Source organism: Heterodontus francisci, chromosome 4 (genome assembly GCF_036365525.1).
Source record: "Heterodontus francisci isolate sHetFra1 chromosome 4, sHetFra1.hap1, whole genome shotgun sequence".
In the NCBI taxonomy this organism is placed as follows: domain Eukaryota; kingdom Metazoa; phylum Chordata; class Chondrichthyes; order Heterodontiformes; family Heterodontidae; genus Heterodontus; species Heterodontus francisci.
The window spans coordinates 129401562-129420717 of record NC_090374.1 but is presented as its reverse complement, the minus strand read 5'-3'; the positions used below and the strand labels follow the sequence as shown (position 1 = coordinate 129420717).

The 19156-nt window shown below is 41.1% G+C and overlaps 1 protein-coding gene across 5 annotated transcripts in view; it reads left to right on the top strand.

Annotated features, from left to right (window-relative positions):
- Positions 1–14188, top strand: part of cdc42se2 (CDC42 small effector 2) — a 226978-nt gene extending 212790 nt beyond the window's left edge. For all 5 annotated transcript variants that reach the window (XM_068030164.1, XM_068030168.1, XM_068030167.1 and 2 more), the window contains exons 4-5: positions 9797–9917; positions 12261–14188. In XM_068030164.1, the coding sequence (XP_067886265.1) occupies positions 9797–9898 (102 nt within the window). In that variant the 3' untranslated portion in view covers positions 9899–9917; positions 12261–14188. The remainder of the gene's footprint in view (positions 1–9796; positions 9918–12260) is intronic.
- The last annotated feature ends 4968 nt before the right edge of the window (positions 14189–19156 follow it).

Below are 19156 nucleotides of genomic sequence, written 5' to 3'. Positions count from 1 at the left end.
ATCTACCTGAACTTGACCAATGAAGTCACTGCAGAGCAGGGATCAAACCTGGCACCTTCCTGGTTTATATTGCTCAGTTGTGCTCTATAGGCAGTGTATTTACAAACTCTGCTTTACCCCAATAAATGGGTTGAAATTCTGTTGTGCAATGCTAGTAATAAACATGTGTCCTATTTTAATGAAGATGTGTTTATTCTAATCGGGTAATTGCCTTTGTGAAAATAGTGCACCAAAAACTTTCACATGAACGCACCAATGCCTTTATTAATAATGGCCAACATTTTTCAGTCAGGGGCGAAGGCAGAGCGCTCGCTGCTGACCTCGAGAAAAGATGCCCACAAAGATTTAGCAAGCTCTCAAGCTTTTCTTCCTCGAGTCTGATTTAACTTTGAGTTTGACGCCACCTGTGGCATTCAACAACAGTGCAGAGAACAAGCAGGCTGATCGGCCAATCAGATTGCATTATTCTTACAGGCAGCAAAGCAGGACGTTAAAGGCAGGAATTATAATTCACATTTTAATCATTGTAAAGGAAGCAAAACAAAGATTGGGGATATACACATGGTATTAATGAGAGGAAGTGCAATATCAAACTTGAAATTATTTTTTTTTATGATTTTAAAAATCAGGTACATTTTAAAAGTTATTCTGAGGTAATGAGACTCCACATTTGTAAAATTAGTTTTTCAGGGCCAGAGAGGTTGTTCATCAGTAATATTGACTTAATAAGTCATTAAAACTCAGTTGCTCCTGATCAAACAAGACTTTACATTTTCCTTGGCTGTTACAGTGCATAAAAGATTGAAGTTAATGTCAAATCATTGCATATGCGAGGACTGCAACAGTGCGTCCTATGGACGAGTAGGATATCACGGATAGCAATTTCTGTATTTCCACGTTTAACAGTGGATGTGCAGATGTTGTCAGTTTGACACAGTAATGGCAGTGACGCTGACCATGTTTTTTTTCTGTTGTTACAACTGCAAATTCAGAGCCAGTATCACACCAGGTGATTTAAAGCAGCTGTATCATTACATAGAAATTACAACACAGAACCAAGTTTTTCAGCCCAACCAGTCTGTATTGGTGTTTGTTCTCCTTTCCTGCATTTACCTTTTTGGCTTCCTTGTCTCGAGAGACAATGGGTAAGTGCCTAGAGGTGGTCAGTGGTTTGTGGAGCAGCGCCTGGAGTGGCTATAAAGGCCAATTCTAGAGTGACAGACTCTTCCACAGGCGCTGCAGGTGAAGTTGGTTGTCGGGGCTGTTACACAGTTGGCTCTTTCCATACACTTCTATCTCTTTTCCTGCCAACTGCTGAGTCTCTTTGACTCACCTCTCTTCAGCCCCGCCTTTATAGCTGTCCACCAGCTCTGCCGATCGGTGGCAACTGGCTCCCACAACTTGTAGTCAATGTCGCAGGACTTCATGTCGCGTTTGCAAACGTCTTTAAAGCGGAGGCGTGGACGGCTGGGGGATTCTGATACCAGTGACGAACTCGCTGTACAATACGTCCTTGGGGATTCTGCCATCTTCCATGCGGCTCACATGGCCAAGCCATCTCAAGCGCCGCTGACTCAGCAGAGCGTACATGCTGGGGATGTTGGTTGCCTCGAGGACTTTTGCATTGGAGCTATGGTCCTGTCACCTGATACCAAGGATGCTCTGGAGACAGCGAAGGTGGAATGCATTGAGACGTCGCTCTTGGCTGACATACATTGTCCAGGCATCGCTGCCGTAGAGCAAGGTACTGAGGACACAGGCTTGAAACACTTGGACTTTTTTGTGTTCCGTGTCAGTGTGCCATTTTCCCACACCCTCTTGGCCAGTCTGGACATATCAGCAGTCGCCTTTCCCATGTGCTGGTTGATTTCTGCATCGAGAGACAGGTTACTGGTGATGATTGAGCCTAGGTAAGTGAACTCTTGAACCACTTCCAGAGCGTGGTCGCCGATATTGATGGATGGAGCATTTCTGATGTCCTGTCCCATGATGTTCGTTTTCTTGAAACTGATGGTTAGGCCAAATTCGTTGCAGGCAGCCGCAAGCCTGTCGATGAGTCTCTGCAGACACTGTTCTGTGTGGGATGTTAATGCAGCATTGTCAGCAAAGAGGAGTTCCCTGATGAGGACCTTCCATACTTTGGTCTTCGCTCTAAGACGGGCAAGGTTGAACAATCTGCCATCTGATCTTGTGTGGAGGAAAATTCCTTCTTCTGAAAACGTGAACACATGTGAGAGCAGCAGTGAGAAGAAGATCCCAAATAGTGTAGGTGCGAGAACACAACCCTGTTTCAAACACTCAGGATGGGAAAGGGGTCTGATGAGGCACCGCTATGCTGAATTGTGCCTTTCATATTGTCATGGAATGAGGTGATGATACTTAGTAGCTTTGGTGGATATCCGATATCTGCTAATAGTCTGAAGAGACCACGTCTGCCGACGAAGTCAAAGGCTTTGGTGAGATCTATGAAGGCAACATAGAGGGGCATCTATTGTTCGCTACATTTCTGCTGTCGCTGGCGAAGGGAGAACAGAATGTCAATGGTGGATCCCTCTGCTCGAAAGCCCCACTGTGCCTCAGGGTAGACACGCTCAGGCTAGCTTCTGGAGTCTGTATAAAATGACTCAAGCAAAGGCTTTCCCCACTGTGCTAAGCAGGGAGATCCCACAGTAGTTGTTGCAGTCACCGCTGTCACCCTAGTTCTTCTAGAAGGTGATGATATTGACATCGTGCATGTCCTGTGGTACTGCTCCCTCATTCCAGCACAGGCAAAGCAGTTCATGGAGTGCTGAGAGTATAGCAGGCTTGGCACTCTTGATTATTTCAGAGGCAATGCCGTCCTTTCCAGGAGCTTTTCCACTGGCTAGAGAATCGATGGCATCACTGAGTTCCGATTTTGTTGGCTGTTCGTCCAACTCATCCATGACTGGCAGAGACTGGGCTGCATTGCGGGTGGTATCAGTGACAACATTTTCCCTGGTGTCCAGTTCTAGGTAGTGCTCCACCCAGCGGTCCATTTGCTTGCATTGGTCAGTGATTGTGTCCCCTGATTTAGACTTGAGGGGGGGGGAGGCGATCTTCTTGATGGTTGGCCCAAAAGCTCTCTTAATGCCGTCATACATTTCTCTGATGTTTCCGGTGTTAGAGGCCAGCTGAATACGACTGCATCGGTGTTGCCAGTAGTCATTTGCACAACGTCTGGCTGTTCTTTGCACGATGCTTCTGGCAGCTTTAAGTGCTAAGGATGTTAACTCACGGGGGTCTTCCTCGTACTTTAGCAGTGCAGTGCGCTTAGCGGCTATGACTGGTTCCATCTCTTCAAAGTGAGATTGAAACCAGTCTACATTCTCCTTCTCACGTTTGCCAAAGGTGGTCATTTCTGAGTCATAGATGATGTTTCTGATGTGGGTCCACTTGGTCTCTGCATCCCCTGCAGGAGTGTTTTGAAGGGCTTTTTCAAGCTAATTGAGAAACTTTTGTGACAGCTGTGTATAAGAAATTCTGGTAGTGTTAAAGCGCGGGCAGCCATTCTGCTTGAAGTGATGTAACTTCTTTGGTTTGAGTCTAACTTTGCTGTACACCAGGGAGTGGTCGGTGTTGCAGTGTGCACTGTGGAATCTGCATGTGATTTGAATGCTGTTTAAGGAGACTTGTGATGATGAGGTCCAACTGTTTGTTCTCCACATGAGCAGAAATTCTAATCTCATGTACGCGCTCAGTGTCTAAATCCCTTTATTTCCATTGCCTTCACCCACCAGTTTCTATATCTGCTATTTTTGTTGTTTGTACCCATCTGTGGTAAGTATATATAGTTTTGTACTGTAGAGTCATGTGACAAATGAATTGAGTTGAGCCTGACCAAAGAGATTTCAATTATCCTTCCAGCCAGTGTTTAAGATGAGACTTTGATCTTTATTTTCATTCATGGGATGTGGGTGTTGCTGGCTCGGCCAACACTTATTGCCCATCCCTAACTGCCCTTGAACTGAGTGGCTGGCTAGGCCATTTCAGAGGTCATTTAAGAGTCAGCCCCATTGCTGTGGGTCTGGAGTCACATGTAGGCCAGACCAGGTAAGGGCGGCAGGTTTCCTTCCCTAAAGGACATTAGTGAACCTGATGGGTTTTTAAAACAATCAACAATGGTTTCATGGTCACCATTGGACTAGCTTTTTTTTTAAATTCCAGACTTATCAATTGAATTCAAATTTCACTATCTGCCATGGTGGGATTTGAACCATGTCCCCAGAGAACTAGCCTGGATCTCTGGATTACTAGTCCAGAGACATTGCCACTGTGCCAGCGCCTCCCATAATTTGGGCCCCACTCAAGCTCAAATTCCAGGGGTGAAAGGTTAGTGTTGCTAAAGCCCTATACCATCCATATCTATTGTGAATTTAGGCATTATTGTTCCCTCAAGTAAATTCTCAAACTATGGAAAAATTGAAAAAGCATTGGTATAAGGAAGTAGGATTATAGCCATACAACCTAAAATCTCTTGAGCAGAATGTTGACAACTCCATTAAAGGTTGAAGTCTGACTCAAAGATTGAGAGAATAACTGGTAGTTTCTAATCATAGTAAAATGAGTTTGTGAAGTTTAAGCCTTAAGTTTAAGGTCTCAGCCTTAGAGGCCTGATTTCCAAAATAATATGAATTAGTATCAGGTTTGGCATAAGTAAAGTATATGGCGAATGAATTTTAAATTGGAACTAACTTGGATTGTTTTTAGTTTGAATCAAACAAGAACAATGTTCAGTGAAGTCCCATTTCCAGTATTACACAAATGAAAAAAAAAATAAGGTTCACTCCTGAAAAAAACAAAAATCAAAGCAAAATATTCCCCTTCTCCCCAATAAACATGAAGCTTAACATACATTTCAAATAACAGGAAATGAAAGTTGTGGCCAGACTTCATTTTGTGGCTTTACTAGGACTAAGCAGTTATCTTAAAACCCTGTGTATTTGTTTCTGATGGCAATGGGTTATGTGTTAGGTCTCATTCAGTGGCTACTATCAGCTACAATTCAGCTGGAATATGACTCAACAGCCAGAGTTGCATTTGGCTAATATCTATACTGGTAATTGTAAAGGGATATAGATCAACATTGTATGTGGCAGTACTCATGTAATTCCTGAAATTAATAAGGGTTGGGAACAATTCTACTGGCTGTGTTCTGATACAAGCAGGGATTAATGCCATCAATCACAGGAGGGCAACATTTAAAATGTAAAGGAAAAAGGAGGGAAAGGAGAAAAATAATCCTCTATTTTGTAAAAAAAAACCTAATTTTTATTACACTGGTATTTTTGGAGTAGTAGGAGCAGATAGCACAGAACTGACCTCTAATAAAGGACAGCTCTGTGCATGTATATAACTAGAGTTAGAAAAGTGCTGGTTATCCCCCCAGCTCTTTTCTAAAAAAAAAAGTTACATTTTAAGATTTAAAATTGTTTATATGACTGTCTGATAGTTTTTAATTCAGCTTTATGGCCAGTTATTGATTTATTTTGCATCCAGTGCAAAGCCAAATGCAATATCATAACTCCTCCAGGTGATCTCGCACTACCAGATTAACAACATATTGATGTGACTGCAGCAGATCTAAGCTACAGTTATGCTGGTTGTCTTTTCTTGTACCAGTGGAATATGAAATTGTTTCACGTGGACACCAAGTGTAAAGCATAATTGCCCAATAAAACCACGTTACTACTGGAAATGGTATCAACTTGATTGGCAACAATGAGTCTTTCAGCATATCAGACTTGTGTTGGATGCACAATGTGCAAGAGGTGAATTTCGTTGCTTCAGATTAACTCAGGACTACGATATTTATCTCTCTCTTGCTTTATTAAATAAAGAGCTCAAATCAAGTCTTTTTTTTTGGTATTGCAGCTGCCAGTTGAATTCTGTTTTATATGATAACAGTAGTGCTTCCTCTTTTCAGGCTGCTTTTAGTGTCTGGTATGTTTTCATGAAACACTGTTTATTCCTTCTGTAAGTGATGTTATGTATGAATATGAGGAACTAAAATACTGATCATCCTATATTGAAGTCCCTTTGGGAATTGTAAATGGTAATACATGTTGGGCTCAATAAGCTACTTCATTATGTGCATCAGCCAAATAATTAAATCTTTACAATATCTTTATCTCATACTTTGGGTTTGGCCAGCATGAGTTTGGGTTTGCTGCCAGTCCTCTGGCTGCGATGCATTTGAGCTATCCCATAGGAGGTGCAGTAACTTACTTTTTAACATGAAATATAAAATATGTCCAGCTAAAATAGTCACATGCAGTCTAGGGAATCAACAGTAGGCGTACAGTCATCATCAAGAAATACATTAGCGCATCAGCTATCAAATTTAAAACAAGTCTACAAAAAATAAAACACAGCATTAAAACAACAACAGTGTCGAGATTCTGTTTAGAGTTTAAATTCATTGGTATATCCTAAAATTCAGCCACAGTTCGAGTATTCAAGTTTTGTATTTGCTCTATGGTAAATAATGTAGCTGAAGCATTTTTAAGTATTGTCAAAATACATTTTAAAGCTACTAAAGAACTCGTGTTCCTCTTTTCTGACAGGACTTATCAATTGATGTGTCAGACCACCAGAGAACGTAGCTAAAGTTTTTAAAAAACAGGCTAGGCATTTTGCATCTTTTGAAGTGTATAGGAACATTGTAATATTTCTGCAAAACTTATAAACTTTTACGGATTGAGTAATGAAAAGCCAACAAGCTGATTGTCCATTTTGATCAGGAAAAAAAAGGCTCATATTAATCATGCTTGGAAAAGTGAGCCAAAATGTTGACCTCGGGATCAAGTGTGAACTCCCACAGAGCTACAGAACCTCATTCCCTGTACACTCAAGAAATATTGCTTTTCTTGGCTCAAGAATATGGTACATTGCCCTCTGCTCTTTACAAGACGCACATGAAAAGAGGTGACGTCAGTGGGTTCTATTACTACAGGGCTATGGGAAAAATATCTTGTGAAAATGTTGTCCATCCACCATTGGAGTTGTAACACCATTCCCTCTTCCTTTCTGGGTGAAACTTACTATTTGTTGGTGTTAAATAGTTTTTCTGGACTGGATTTGTTCTGTAAAAAGATAAGTGTTGTCTCAACAAGGATTTCAGGTTTGCAGCTACCATTGCAAAAATAGCCAGTGCGTTTGAAGCAGGAGGCACAGCCAAGCTAGCTTCTGCAGTACAAATCTGAACTGTAAGTTATCTTTACTGCAAATGCATAAGTTAAAATTGTAGCTGTTAAGAAAGTTGCAGCATTTTAGTAAAATATCTCCTTACTATGGTTTTGATGCACTTTATTTTGTGAGCTTTCAAATGGCAGGAGTCCATCACGAACATTCTTTGCCATAAAATGGCTAATGATGCACTGTATCTCCACTCTGCATAGTTGCATCATTGTACCAGAGTGCAGTAATAGGACATGGATTCCCCTGTCATACATGGGCTTGTGTGGGAGATAAGCCAAGCAATCAGGAAAAAAAGAGTAGAAGTCTGATGGAAAATTGATCAAGGCTTGCTTCTGCAAACCTCTTAACATCTCATTACAGAATGCTGGAAGCCTGAGAGCAGCTATCTTGCCCAAGCTTTTGTTTATGGAATGGTGCTTGGCACAGTTGAGACCTCAAAGAGGGAAGAATAATGTTTATAAAACATCAGTTTTCATGAATAGAGAAACCATTGATAATCTTCTCAGTACAAAATGAAGACTTAGAGGATCCAAGCATTTTTCTCTGCTAAAGGGAGATTCTGCACTGCTGTTTTTTTTTAATGCAATTATGGACACAGAATGCCTCTGATTGGCTGACAACACTGTAAAACTCACAATTAATGTACAGACAGATTGACTTGGAACATCACACCTGTAATAATGCTCCTTTTGCACTTCTCAAGTAGCTAAAGTACTGTTTAGCAAGCATAACTGATGGGAAGTTTGATCATTCAATTGTTGAATGCAGAAATTTGTGTGTAATGGCTCCATGAAAAAGAAGAAAGTCCTGATTTATCTACAAAACATATTCTTCCCTAAAAGGTACTCATCTCAGTGAGAAACACTTCGCTTTTCTACTAGAAATTGTTACGACAGAGGTGGGAGAAGTGCAATGTTAATTCAGTCCCACTTCTCCACAGGTCACAGCATATCAATAAATTTTCCCACTTACCAAAGCAGCCAATTAGATACACTATTTGTCCCCAAAATAAAGTACGTCAACCAGGTTTCTTTACTAAACAACAAAATTATCCATTTATTATAAAACCGCGTTTTAACCAATAATGAAATAAATATATACGTGAATTGAAATATTAAAGCCCCTTTTTTTTATATTGTAGCCCTCTCACACACACTCAAATACATCCAAAAAACAGTTAACTGGGAAAAAAGGGATTTTTGTTTACAGCTGTTAAAAAGGAATAGAAGGAATAAAAAATATAACTTTTACTGAAGAAAAGAGATGGGAAGTCCTTTGTTCTGGCAAGTTGCCCCAAAGTCGAATATTTGACTGCCACTAGGAATTTTCCAGGCAAGGTTGATGAACAATCTGTTTGGGTAGGTGTTCAAGAAAGTTCAACTGCAGAAGGCTTCACATAGGTCTTCCAATCAGGTATACAGCAACAGAGTTTTAGTTCCAACACATTCAATGCAAAGTTCATTTGAAGATGCAAGGTTTCTGCAAATATTCAGGCTTTCTTAACAATGCAGGAGGAAGAGTACCACTTCATACAGATTTTTGCTTTTCAATAGCAGGGACCCTTCAAAGAGAGGGACTAGCTTTCTTCTGAACTCCTGGCAGGTCCATCTCAAATTCCAATTGCCTGCTTTAGTCCAAACCCACTGGCTTTTAACAGTTCAAAATGAAAATGCTTTTTCAAGCACGTCTCATGCTAATCATAAATTCTTTCAAGTCAAAACAAAGGATAGATCTTAAGTCAACCCCTCCTGTGGTGCTTACTTGAAATCACCTTGTTTACTGGTCAAAACCAGGAACCTCTTGTTGACCTTCCTTTTTTCTTTTTTTTTAAAGCATCCATAAAGTTCAGCTATCTCCAGATGTTTCAATGTCCATGCAAACTTTTTTGTTTGGTTTTTTGAAAAATATAGAATCCCAAGTTTTAACACAAAAAATTAGAAATTCCATAACAAAATTAACACTTACATATCATGGCCTTATTTATCACAAAATCGTAAATTTATAAAGACTTTTTGGTTAATTAATTGCCTAATTAGATGTATGGAGATTATCTCCTGTGTAGGTGTTCAGAGACAATAAACAGCTGTTTTTAAAATAAACAGATTATCACACAAGGTGACTTCAGATTCTATTTGTTCTTTCACGTGTGAGGAAGTCACAAAGTCCTCTGATCTTCAAAGGATGGAGCAAGCACCAAATAATGTGAAAAACGTCTATGAAAGGCAGACATTATCGCTTCAGGACACTGCAGAATACATCAGCTTCGAGGCACTCAATTTATCTTCTGCCTCAAAAAGACCAATTGTATGTTTTAGGACTTCAGCAAAGATTAATGAAATCTCTGGCCTTTGTGCCATTGATTGCAGCTGTAACCATGAGATGGGAACAAAAGCAGTCAGTCATTGTCAGCATCACCCTTGCAATCTTACACTAGAACACTTGCTAAGTAAGAGTTATGTGAAAGTTTCAGTGAGCCTGCTGGTGGGCATCTTCTCACAGCACGCAGTGGCAGCTGTGGTGGACAAGTGCTGTCAAAACTAGCCAATTTGCATCTGACCTCCTCTGTTTCTATCTGTAGGTGAACTCAATTCAGAACCAAATGCAGTCCAAGGGCGGTTATGCGGGTCCTCCCATACCAGTTAATGTTCAGATGCAGCTCGTGGACACAAAGGCCGGATAACATTTACATAAAACCTGTGGTAAGTACTAAGGCCTAATCTCCCAGAATCGACTAAACAGGGTACTGCAGCTGGTGAGGAGAAAAGAACTCCCCATCATTAACAATTTGAGAGTGATCTTTCAGCAGGACAATTAAGATAAATATGTCACATGTAGGATGCAATGTACAGCCTGAGACATTTTAGAGGGATTTTCTGGGGTATGACTTCAGGTGCACTGGCTCACAAGAGTGCAGAACTAGGAAAATGCTCTAAAGAGCGCCATTTGTCGTCTTCAAAAGTTCGTTTGAAATACTATCATGAGATCTTAAGTTATTGACTTAATGTGCATCGATTTGTAATTGGAATTACATTTATGTAACTTTATCCCAAAACTATTAATGTTCATTGCATCAAACCTGGCCATGGAGCATTTTATTCTAAATGCATGGTCCCCTTTTATTAACTTTAATGGAATGTTACTTTTTTATTATTTTCCCTTACATCCAATTTTCTCACATCCTCTGCTGAAAGCGCAGACTCATTAGACATATACTGGGCACAAAGACCAGTTACCCTCTCATATGTCACATAAGTGGTCATTCTTCAAGTGTGAACCTAGATAGTGAGTCAGGGGAGAATATTTAAACAAGGGCATTATCGCAATAAAGTCGAATTCTACCTTCAATCAATACCGATCCCTCTGAACATTCCAGTAAAAATCACTGGATGGTGATCAGAAGCAGGAACTCTGGCTGATTTTTCTCCTCGCTAGCTGAGGAATACAGAGACTAATTGTCATGCTGCTACTATTCTTCATGGATGAGATCAACTAATTTAGCACAGATTAGCAATTGAACCTGCAACCTCCCAGGTAGATATGTCTGAGGACCACATTCAGCAATTCATATCAAATAAGTCATTAACTAAGGATTTTTCTGTCTTCCTTTCCACTGGCTTCTCTGAAGATGGGTGGAAGGGCAAGTCTCAGTCAGTGGAACTCTTGATCTGACCATAATGTTATTCCCTGAAATTCATCTAGCACAGCCAAATTCAGTCCTGTCTCCTCCTGTCCGCAGCTGAGGAATATTAATATTGAGCATGAAGCAGTCCATGACCTTGCCCACCTTCTTCCTTGGAAGAGGATGCTTGATGGTGATGAACAGTAAGAGGAGGAAGGGAGAGAAAACTCTTTTAGAAAATAATCACATGAATATAGGGAGAGAGATGCTTAGTGAACTGGTCACAAGGCTTCCTGATATACTTGGTGTTGCTGAAAAACATTTTAGCTAGTTTTTCTAACAGATATAAAATCTAGCCTGTAACTTTTTTGGATGTTGTCAATCTTGGAGTATCTGGTCAGCATTCAGACATAATCATGCCTTTTTGGAGCACTAAGGGATTCTAGTACTGATTGGCTTTTCCCCACCGCCTCTCCAGATCTCTCCACTGCCTCTGCCCTGTCAGACTATTTATCAGTCTTTGAGCTGCGACTTTCACCAGTTAAACTTTGAAAAGACTGAAATCATCAGTTTCTGCCCCTGTACTCTCATCACCAATTCCATCCCCCTCCCCAGCCATTATCTCACATTGAACCATACTGCTTTCAGATTAATGCTCTATTCAGTCCCGAGCTGAGCTTCCAATTTCATATCCTCTCCATCGTAAAGATCGTCTACTTCCACCTCTGTAACATCACCCACCTCTGCCACTACTTCAGTCTATCTGCTGCCTTTGTTGCCTTCGGACCTGACTAATCAGAGCTCCTACTCACTATAACTTCAGCTTATCTCAAACTCTGCTGCTCATGTGTTGCCCTGCAATGAGTGAAATCACCCAACACATTTGTGCTTGCCGATGCACAATGGTTCCTATCCTTTAATGGCTCCAGTTTAAAATTTTCACCCTCATGTTTAAATCCCTTCATGACCTCGCCCATCCCTATCTCTGTAACTTCCTCTAGTCTTACAACCCTCTGTGCCTCCCCACCCCAGCAATCTGTATTCCTCCAATTCTGGCCTCTTCTGCATCCCCCTCATCCTCCACACCTTCGCTCCACCATCGGTGGCTGTACCTTCAGGCATTTAGGTCTCAGAATCTGGAATTTCCCATTAAACATCTCCACCTCCTTGTCCTTTTTTAAGACCCTCCTCAGAATCCACCTCTTCAGCCAAGCTTTTGGTTACTCCTTCTTCGACTCAAGGTGCATTGTTTTCTGATCACACTTTGTGAAGTGCTTTGGGACACTTTTCTATATTAAAGGCACTATGTAAATGCAAGTTGTTATTGCCCTAACATTATGATGATATACCTAGTCTGCCTAAAGAGTGAAAGCTTAATCAGGTGATAAATATTCTAACAGAATGTACAATTTATTTTCCACAGATTCTTCTGAGTTCATGTGTTTCCTCCTCTCATCCTCCTTTTAACTTTGGTGACTGTTTCTCTGAGTTCTTCATGATGAGAAAGGCCTAACAACAACCCATCACTTGTTCCTGTGGCTGTTCTTCGGTTAAAGTCTTGTGTTCTGCTCTGAAGATGTCATTAATGGGACTGGTCCTGCCCTGCCCCTCAGTGACGTGCATGGATTTGGCCTTTGCCGAAGTTATGGACATAGCTTCTCATATTTTTTTAAAAGAATACAAAATAGACTTTTAGCATGTTCTTCTCTTCAAGGTCTACAAGTGCCAGAGCAAAGCATTCCCATGAATCTTTTGAATTTGCCCATCTTTCTCAAATCATGCAGCATCTTTTTTCTTATTTTGCTTTTTTTTTATTTGTTTGCAATTTTAGTTTATTATTAAGGATGTCTAAAGGTCTGGAACCTGAAAGCACAATTACATTATTGCGCTCCCTCTTAGAAAGTCAGCATGGTAGATGACTGCATGTAATGTAGCTCAGTCCAGTGGCTCACTGATGCCAATGTATTTGTTGCAGCGGAATGATGATACTATTGCTGACAAGTTTCTAGCCAACATGCCAGTTTTGCCAAATGCCTGCCTCTACTTCCCATCCCCACTCCTCTTAGCCGAGCTGCCTACATACTTTTACATTTGTTCAGTTTATCAAACTCCTCTTGCAAATAACTGAATACATTAACTGGCATTTGTATGACGGCCTGTGGTAAATGTGCAATTCAGCATACTCCTGTATTTTATATGAACAGATTTTTAAAAAATACATTTGACCACGAGCAGGTAACCAGGCCATTTACACCTGTAACGCAGTGATGTGGTAGTGCTCTGTGTATCACCCTTTAGCTGTGCTGCAATAGCTGTTTAAAAAATGCCTGGATTCTGAATTTACAAACCTGCCAGCACCCTAGAGTGCAGTCCACATAAATTTCTGTACAGTTTTGTAGACTTTTCTCTGCAGCTCTTTGGGTGAATATCAAACTTTTTTTAAAAAGTACCTTTTTCCGGGGATGGGGGGGAAGGGGAAGGGTGCGATATGGAATTGTACAAGTTGCCATAGGCAATATTGTGAGCTGTCTGAACAAACGCCAGAGAAAATTCTGTTCAACAGAGTGGCTTTCGCTCTCCAGCATAAGAAAGCAAATATCTTGCTCAGGTTTATCAGGGCACCCATTCCACTCACATATGGTGTACTAATATTGCACTGTTTCATAATAATGTTAATTGTGCATGTTTAGTGATTTTAAAAACAAAGAGCTGAATAAAAAAATTGTTTTCAGTAAGTGAAATATTGGCCTAACTCAAGAATGTACTCTGTGAAATGTGACTCGTGATATTTTAAGTAGTTTTAGAGCTAGTATTTTAGCACAAAATCTTCACAATCCAGAATATTTTGCTAAGTACTGATTTGCAGGAACCTGTGATACGTACGTCTAACGGATCGGGAAACATTATTACATGGAGCAGTGCAGTACAAATTGTGACAGAATGTCTGACACCAAGATATAAAGTATTTTTGAAATATTAACGAGTAGGATAATAATTACTTGAATGAATTAGCTGGATACTGTGGCTTGACAGCCTTTGGGATATGTTATGACTGATCTGAATACATCCCAGTACTGGTTCCCTGAGCTCTCTGTGGTAAATGTTATGTAAAGGGGTGTGCAAATTGTTATCACTTAGTGCTGCCATAGCAAGCCATTAATTGAAATATAATTTATCATTTCATATGCAGGCAAATAATTTTGTCAGCTACGTAACTGAAAGGTTGATTTAGCATATTTTTATAATGCATACAATTTTGTACATGTTCTTCATTCCTGAGTGAAATCGGTTTAGTTCATAATGGCTTATAGTTTCAAAGTGACTTCAGATTAAAATAAAAGTGTAATTTGCTCTTGCAGTTCTCTTGTTTACTGTTCACTAGATGAATTCATTGGCATGACTGTTGCTGAGTACTCACTGTCACTTTAGAAAACATTCAGTAACAGAATTTTCCAACTCCACTGTCGCAGCTTGCTCAGGAACTGAACTCATTAACGCTGTGATCGCAGGAACCCGTTTAGAAGCAGAACTCCTGAACATGGACACTAAAACTATACATACCAATGTGAAAAAAAACGAGCAAAAGTTGTTCAGATGGCCAGCAAAATATACTCCTAATGACATGCGAAGAAGAGGAGTTAAAGTGCAGTGGGATGTGGGCTTGTCAAACTTAAGTTGCAGGGATACCTAATATTCCATTGTTTCTATTTAATTCCAGACGGGGAAAAAACCCTGAAGTTCACAAAAGCTTAATTTGCAGCAGCGGTGGATATAAAAATTACTGAAGGGGTTAGGTTGCTGGAGGTAACAGATTTATTTCTGTGGAGGACCTGGAGCATCCCCAGAAAGTTTTGATTTTGACATGATTTGGTGCTTTTTCTGACATTTTGGAGCCTATTATAGTTCTACCTTTCAAGCCGAAAAGAACTTCTGGAACGTTTACAGATATTTTAAATATGAAAATAAAAGCAGTTGTAGGGACTTCAGCACAACTTTACAGGATCCAGTAAATCATACTCTAAATATATGTTAACTATAGCCCACCCAAATTACACAGACATGAAGCTCTTTCGACAACACCTTCCAAACCCGTAACCTCTACCACCTAGAAGGACAAGGGCAGCAGATGCACGGGAACACCGCCACCTGCAAGTTCATATGAACATACGAATTATGAGCAGTAGGACACTCCGCCCCTCGAGCCTGCTGCGTCGTTCAACAAGATCATGGCTGATCTGATTGTAACCTCAACCCCACATTCCTGCCAACCCCCAATAACCTTTCACCCCTTTTCTTATCAAAAATCTATCTACCTCTCCCTTAAAAATAATCAAAGACTCCGCTTCCACCACCTTTTGAGGAAGAGAGTTCCATAGACTCACGACCCCCTGAGAGAAGAAATTTCTCATCATCTCTGTCTTAAATGGGCAACCCCTTATTTTTAAATGGTAACCCCTAGTTCTAGATTCACCCACAAGAGGAAACATCCTTTCCACATCCACCCTGTCAAGACTTCTCAGAGTCTTATGTTTCAGTCAAGTTGTTTCTTACTCTTTTAAACTTCAGCAGATACAAGTCTAGTCTGTCCTTTCCTCATAAGACAACCCGCTGTTACGAACAGGCAGTTAAATTTTTTTTTCTTATGTACAAATTTCCCTATTTTTTCAACCACCTGTCCATAATTAAATTAGTGATTGAATTTCTTTCCCTCCCTTAAACCCTAATAATAAATGACCACTTCAACAACACTGATTTTAAAGTTAAAACAAAGAGGTAGGGTTTATTAACACACTCTTAAACTCGGGAATGCATTTAACCTTGCCACGCATGCTTGCAAACATTCAGGAAAAGGGTAAAGGCATAAAAAAGGACATTTATGAAATAGAAAATTATCCATGCATGTTGAATATGGGCTCTCCTGGGTCCTAAAGCTAGACTCTTTCCTCCATTTTGACGATCGGAACACAGAAGTACAAACTTAAAATATGCTGTACAAAATGGAAGCTGACATTAACACTCAAATGCACAACATAATTCACAAGGGGATTCGCATCCATTCGTGACACTGCCCATTCCAGGTATTTATTTAGTAAACCTTCTCTGAACTACTTCCAATGCATTTACATCCTTCCTTAAATAAGGAGACCAATACTGTACACAGTACTCCACTTGTGGTCTCACCAATGCCCTGTAAAGCTGAAGCATAACCTCCCTACTTTTGTATTCAATTCCCCTCACAATAAACAATAACATTCTATTCCCTTTCCTAATTACTTGCTGAACCTGCATACTAACCTTTTGTGATTCATGCACGAGGCCACCCAGATCCCTCACCATCTCTCACCATTTAGATAAGATGCTTTTTTATTCTTCCTGCCAAAATGGACAATTTCACATTTTCCCACATTATACTCCATTTGCCGGACCTTTGCTCACTCACCTAACCTCTCTATATCCCTTTGTAGTCTCCTTATGCCCTCTTCACAACTTACTTTCCTACCTATCTTTGTGTCATCAGCAAATTTAGCAACCATACCTTCAGTCTCTTCATCCAAGTCATTTACATAAATTGTAAAAAGTTGAGGCCCTAGCACTGATCCCTGCGGCACACTACTGGTTAAATCTTCCCAACCAGAAAATGACCCATTTATGCCTAATCTCTGTTTCCTGTTAGCTAGCCAATCTTCTATCCATGCCAAAATGTTACCCCCTATACCATGAGCTTTTATTTTCCGCAATAACCTTTGATGTGGCATCTTATCAAATGCCTTCTGGAAATCTAAGTATAGTACATCCGCTGGTTCCCCATTATTCACAGCACATGTTACTTCTTCAAAGAACTCCAATAAATTTGTTAAGCATGATTTCCCTTTCACAAAACTATGTTGATTTTGCCTGATTACCTTGAATTTTTCTAAGTGCCCTGCTACAACATCTTTAATAATGGCTTCGAACATTTTCTCTATGACAGGTGTTAAGCTAACTGGCCTGTAGTTTTGTCCGGACGAGCCCCCAATTAAATAAGTTATGACCAAGGTGGGAAGAGTGCACTGTTAATTCAGTCCCACTTCTCCACCATTCACAACGTATTCTTTAACTGTTTCAACAAGTGGAAAATTTAATTGGATACACTGGGCTGAATTTATTAGCGTGCTGCACATCGCGGCAGTGCGCTTTGAAGTCGGCGGCCTTCAAAACGGAAACGCTGCTGCTGAGTTCCTGCGATATCTCGCGTGGGGGCTCATTTAAATGGAGGGGGCAGAGCGGCCACCCCCAATGACGTAAGAGGGAGGCTGCTCCATCCGCAGCAATGGCATCCGACACGACTGCACGTGTGCTGGCGCCACTTTTAAAGGGCTTCAAGCCCTTAGCAAAAATTTGAATTTTTAAACGAACATTACTCTAAAATTTGTAATAAAAATGATCAAAAGCTGGATGCCCTTTCCCAACCTCTCCAATGCTTTTTTATTGTCCAATATGACAATCAATAACTTTATTCCCACCCCGAACTTCCCCCCCCAACCTCATCACATTTGCCCTTCAACCCCTTCCCACCATCCCTACAGCCAATAAAAAATGTTTTTCCCACTCCCCCTCCCCCCGCCGCCCTGCTAATTTCACTCCTCCCCCCTCCCCACCAGTAACTCGTCTCGGAACTCCAAACAGAGTTCTGAAGGCGTGCGAGTTGCAGCGGAGGCCTGTAATATTGGCATGAGACGGCCACCAGGACCAGGTAAGTTAATTTGCGTGTTTACTTAATTAATTGTAGTATCTAAATAGTTGTTTAGTAGTACCGAACCAGAGTATTGCTGAAAAAGAGACATGTTGTCGAAGCTTTTCATCTTGCACTCATCAGGACAATCCCCAAGTATAACCAATGTAAGGGAAAACTGCTGAGACTGCATGAGAAGAGAGTGCTGATTGGTTGGCAAGTGAACTCTGATTGGTAGAGGCGTTGCCATGGAGAATGCACCAGTTTACGGTGACTGACAGTTGACTAGCAAGCTTTATTTGAAATTTAAACCAGGCAGCTTGACTCTGACTGGTCAAGGCATGAAGGTTCCCTGAGGAATGAACCAGTGAATGGCTGTCATTTATTTGTTCAGCTGAAAGAGGTGCAACGGCTGTAGTCTTTTGTTCTTCCTTGACTTCTCCTCCAGGCTTGATGCACGCACTGATAAAAAGCCGAACAGCTTGGCAGTTTTGCTCACCCAGATATTCTGTGCCTGCTACTCGGCTTGTCCAATCAAAGGAAAGTTGTCAATTTTCTGCTCCTGTTGTCATGGATTCTGCCCTAAGCCTAACCCGAACCAGGTGACAAACAATAATACTGTTGCCAATCCAGCCCTCACTGTCTTCTTGATTAAAACATTTATTTAGCTTAACTATAAATCCCTTTTTTAAAAAAAAAATATTTTGACAAAACAGTCACTTTCATAACACTGTCACCCTCCATTTTTGAATAAAGGTCTGACATTGGCTATTTTCCAATCTTTTTTTTTATTCGTTCCTGGGATGTGGGCATTGCTGGCTAGGCCAGTATTTATTGCCAATCCCTAATTGCCCTTGAGAAGGTGGTGGTGTGCTGCCTTCTTGAACTGCTACAGTCCATGCGGGGTATGTACACCTACAGTGTTGTTAGGAAGGGGGTTCCATGATTTTGACCCAGCGACAGTGAAGGAACGGCGATATAGTTCCAAGTCAGGATGGCGTGTGGTTTGGAGGGGAACTTGCAGTTGGTGGTGTTCCCATGCATCTGCTGCCCTTGTCCTTTTAGGTGGTAGAGGTTGCCGGTTTGGAAGGTACTCTCTAAGAAGTCTTGTGCATTGCTGCAGTGCCTCTTGTAGATGGTGCACACTGCTGCCACTGTGCGTCGGTGATGGAGGGAGTATATGTATGGGGTGCAAATCAAGCAGGCTGCTTTGTCCTGGATGGTGTTGAGCTTCTTGAGTGTTGTTGGAGCTGCAGCCAACCAGGGAAGTGGAGAGTATTCCATCATACTCCTGACTTCAGCCTTGTAGATGGTGGACAGGCTTTGGGGAGCCAGGAGGTGAGTTACTTGCTGCAGGATTCCTAGTCTCTGACCTGCTCTTGTAGCCATGGTATTTATATGGCTACTCCAGTTCAGTTTCTGGTCAATGGTAACCCCCAGGGTGTTGATAGTGGGAGATTCAGCGATCGTAATGCCATTGAATGTCAAGGGGAGATGGTTAGTTTCTCTCTTGTTGGAGATGGTCATTGCCTGGCACATGTGTGGTGCGAATGTTACTTGCCACTTATCAGCCCAAGCCTGGATATTCTCCAGGTCTTGCTGCATTT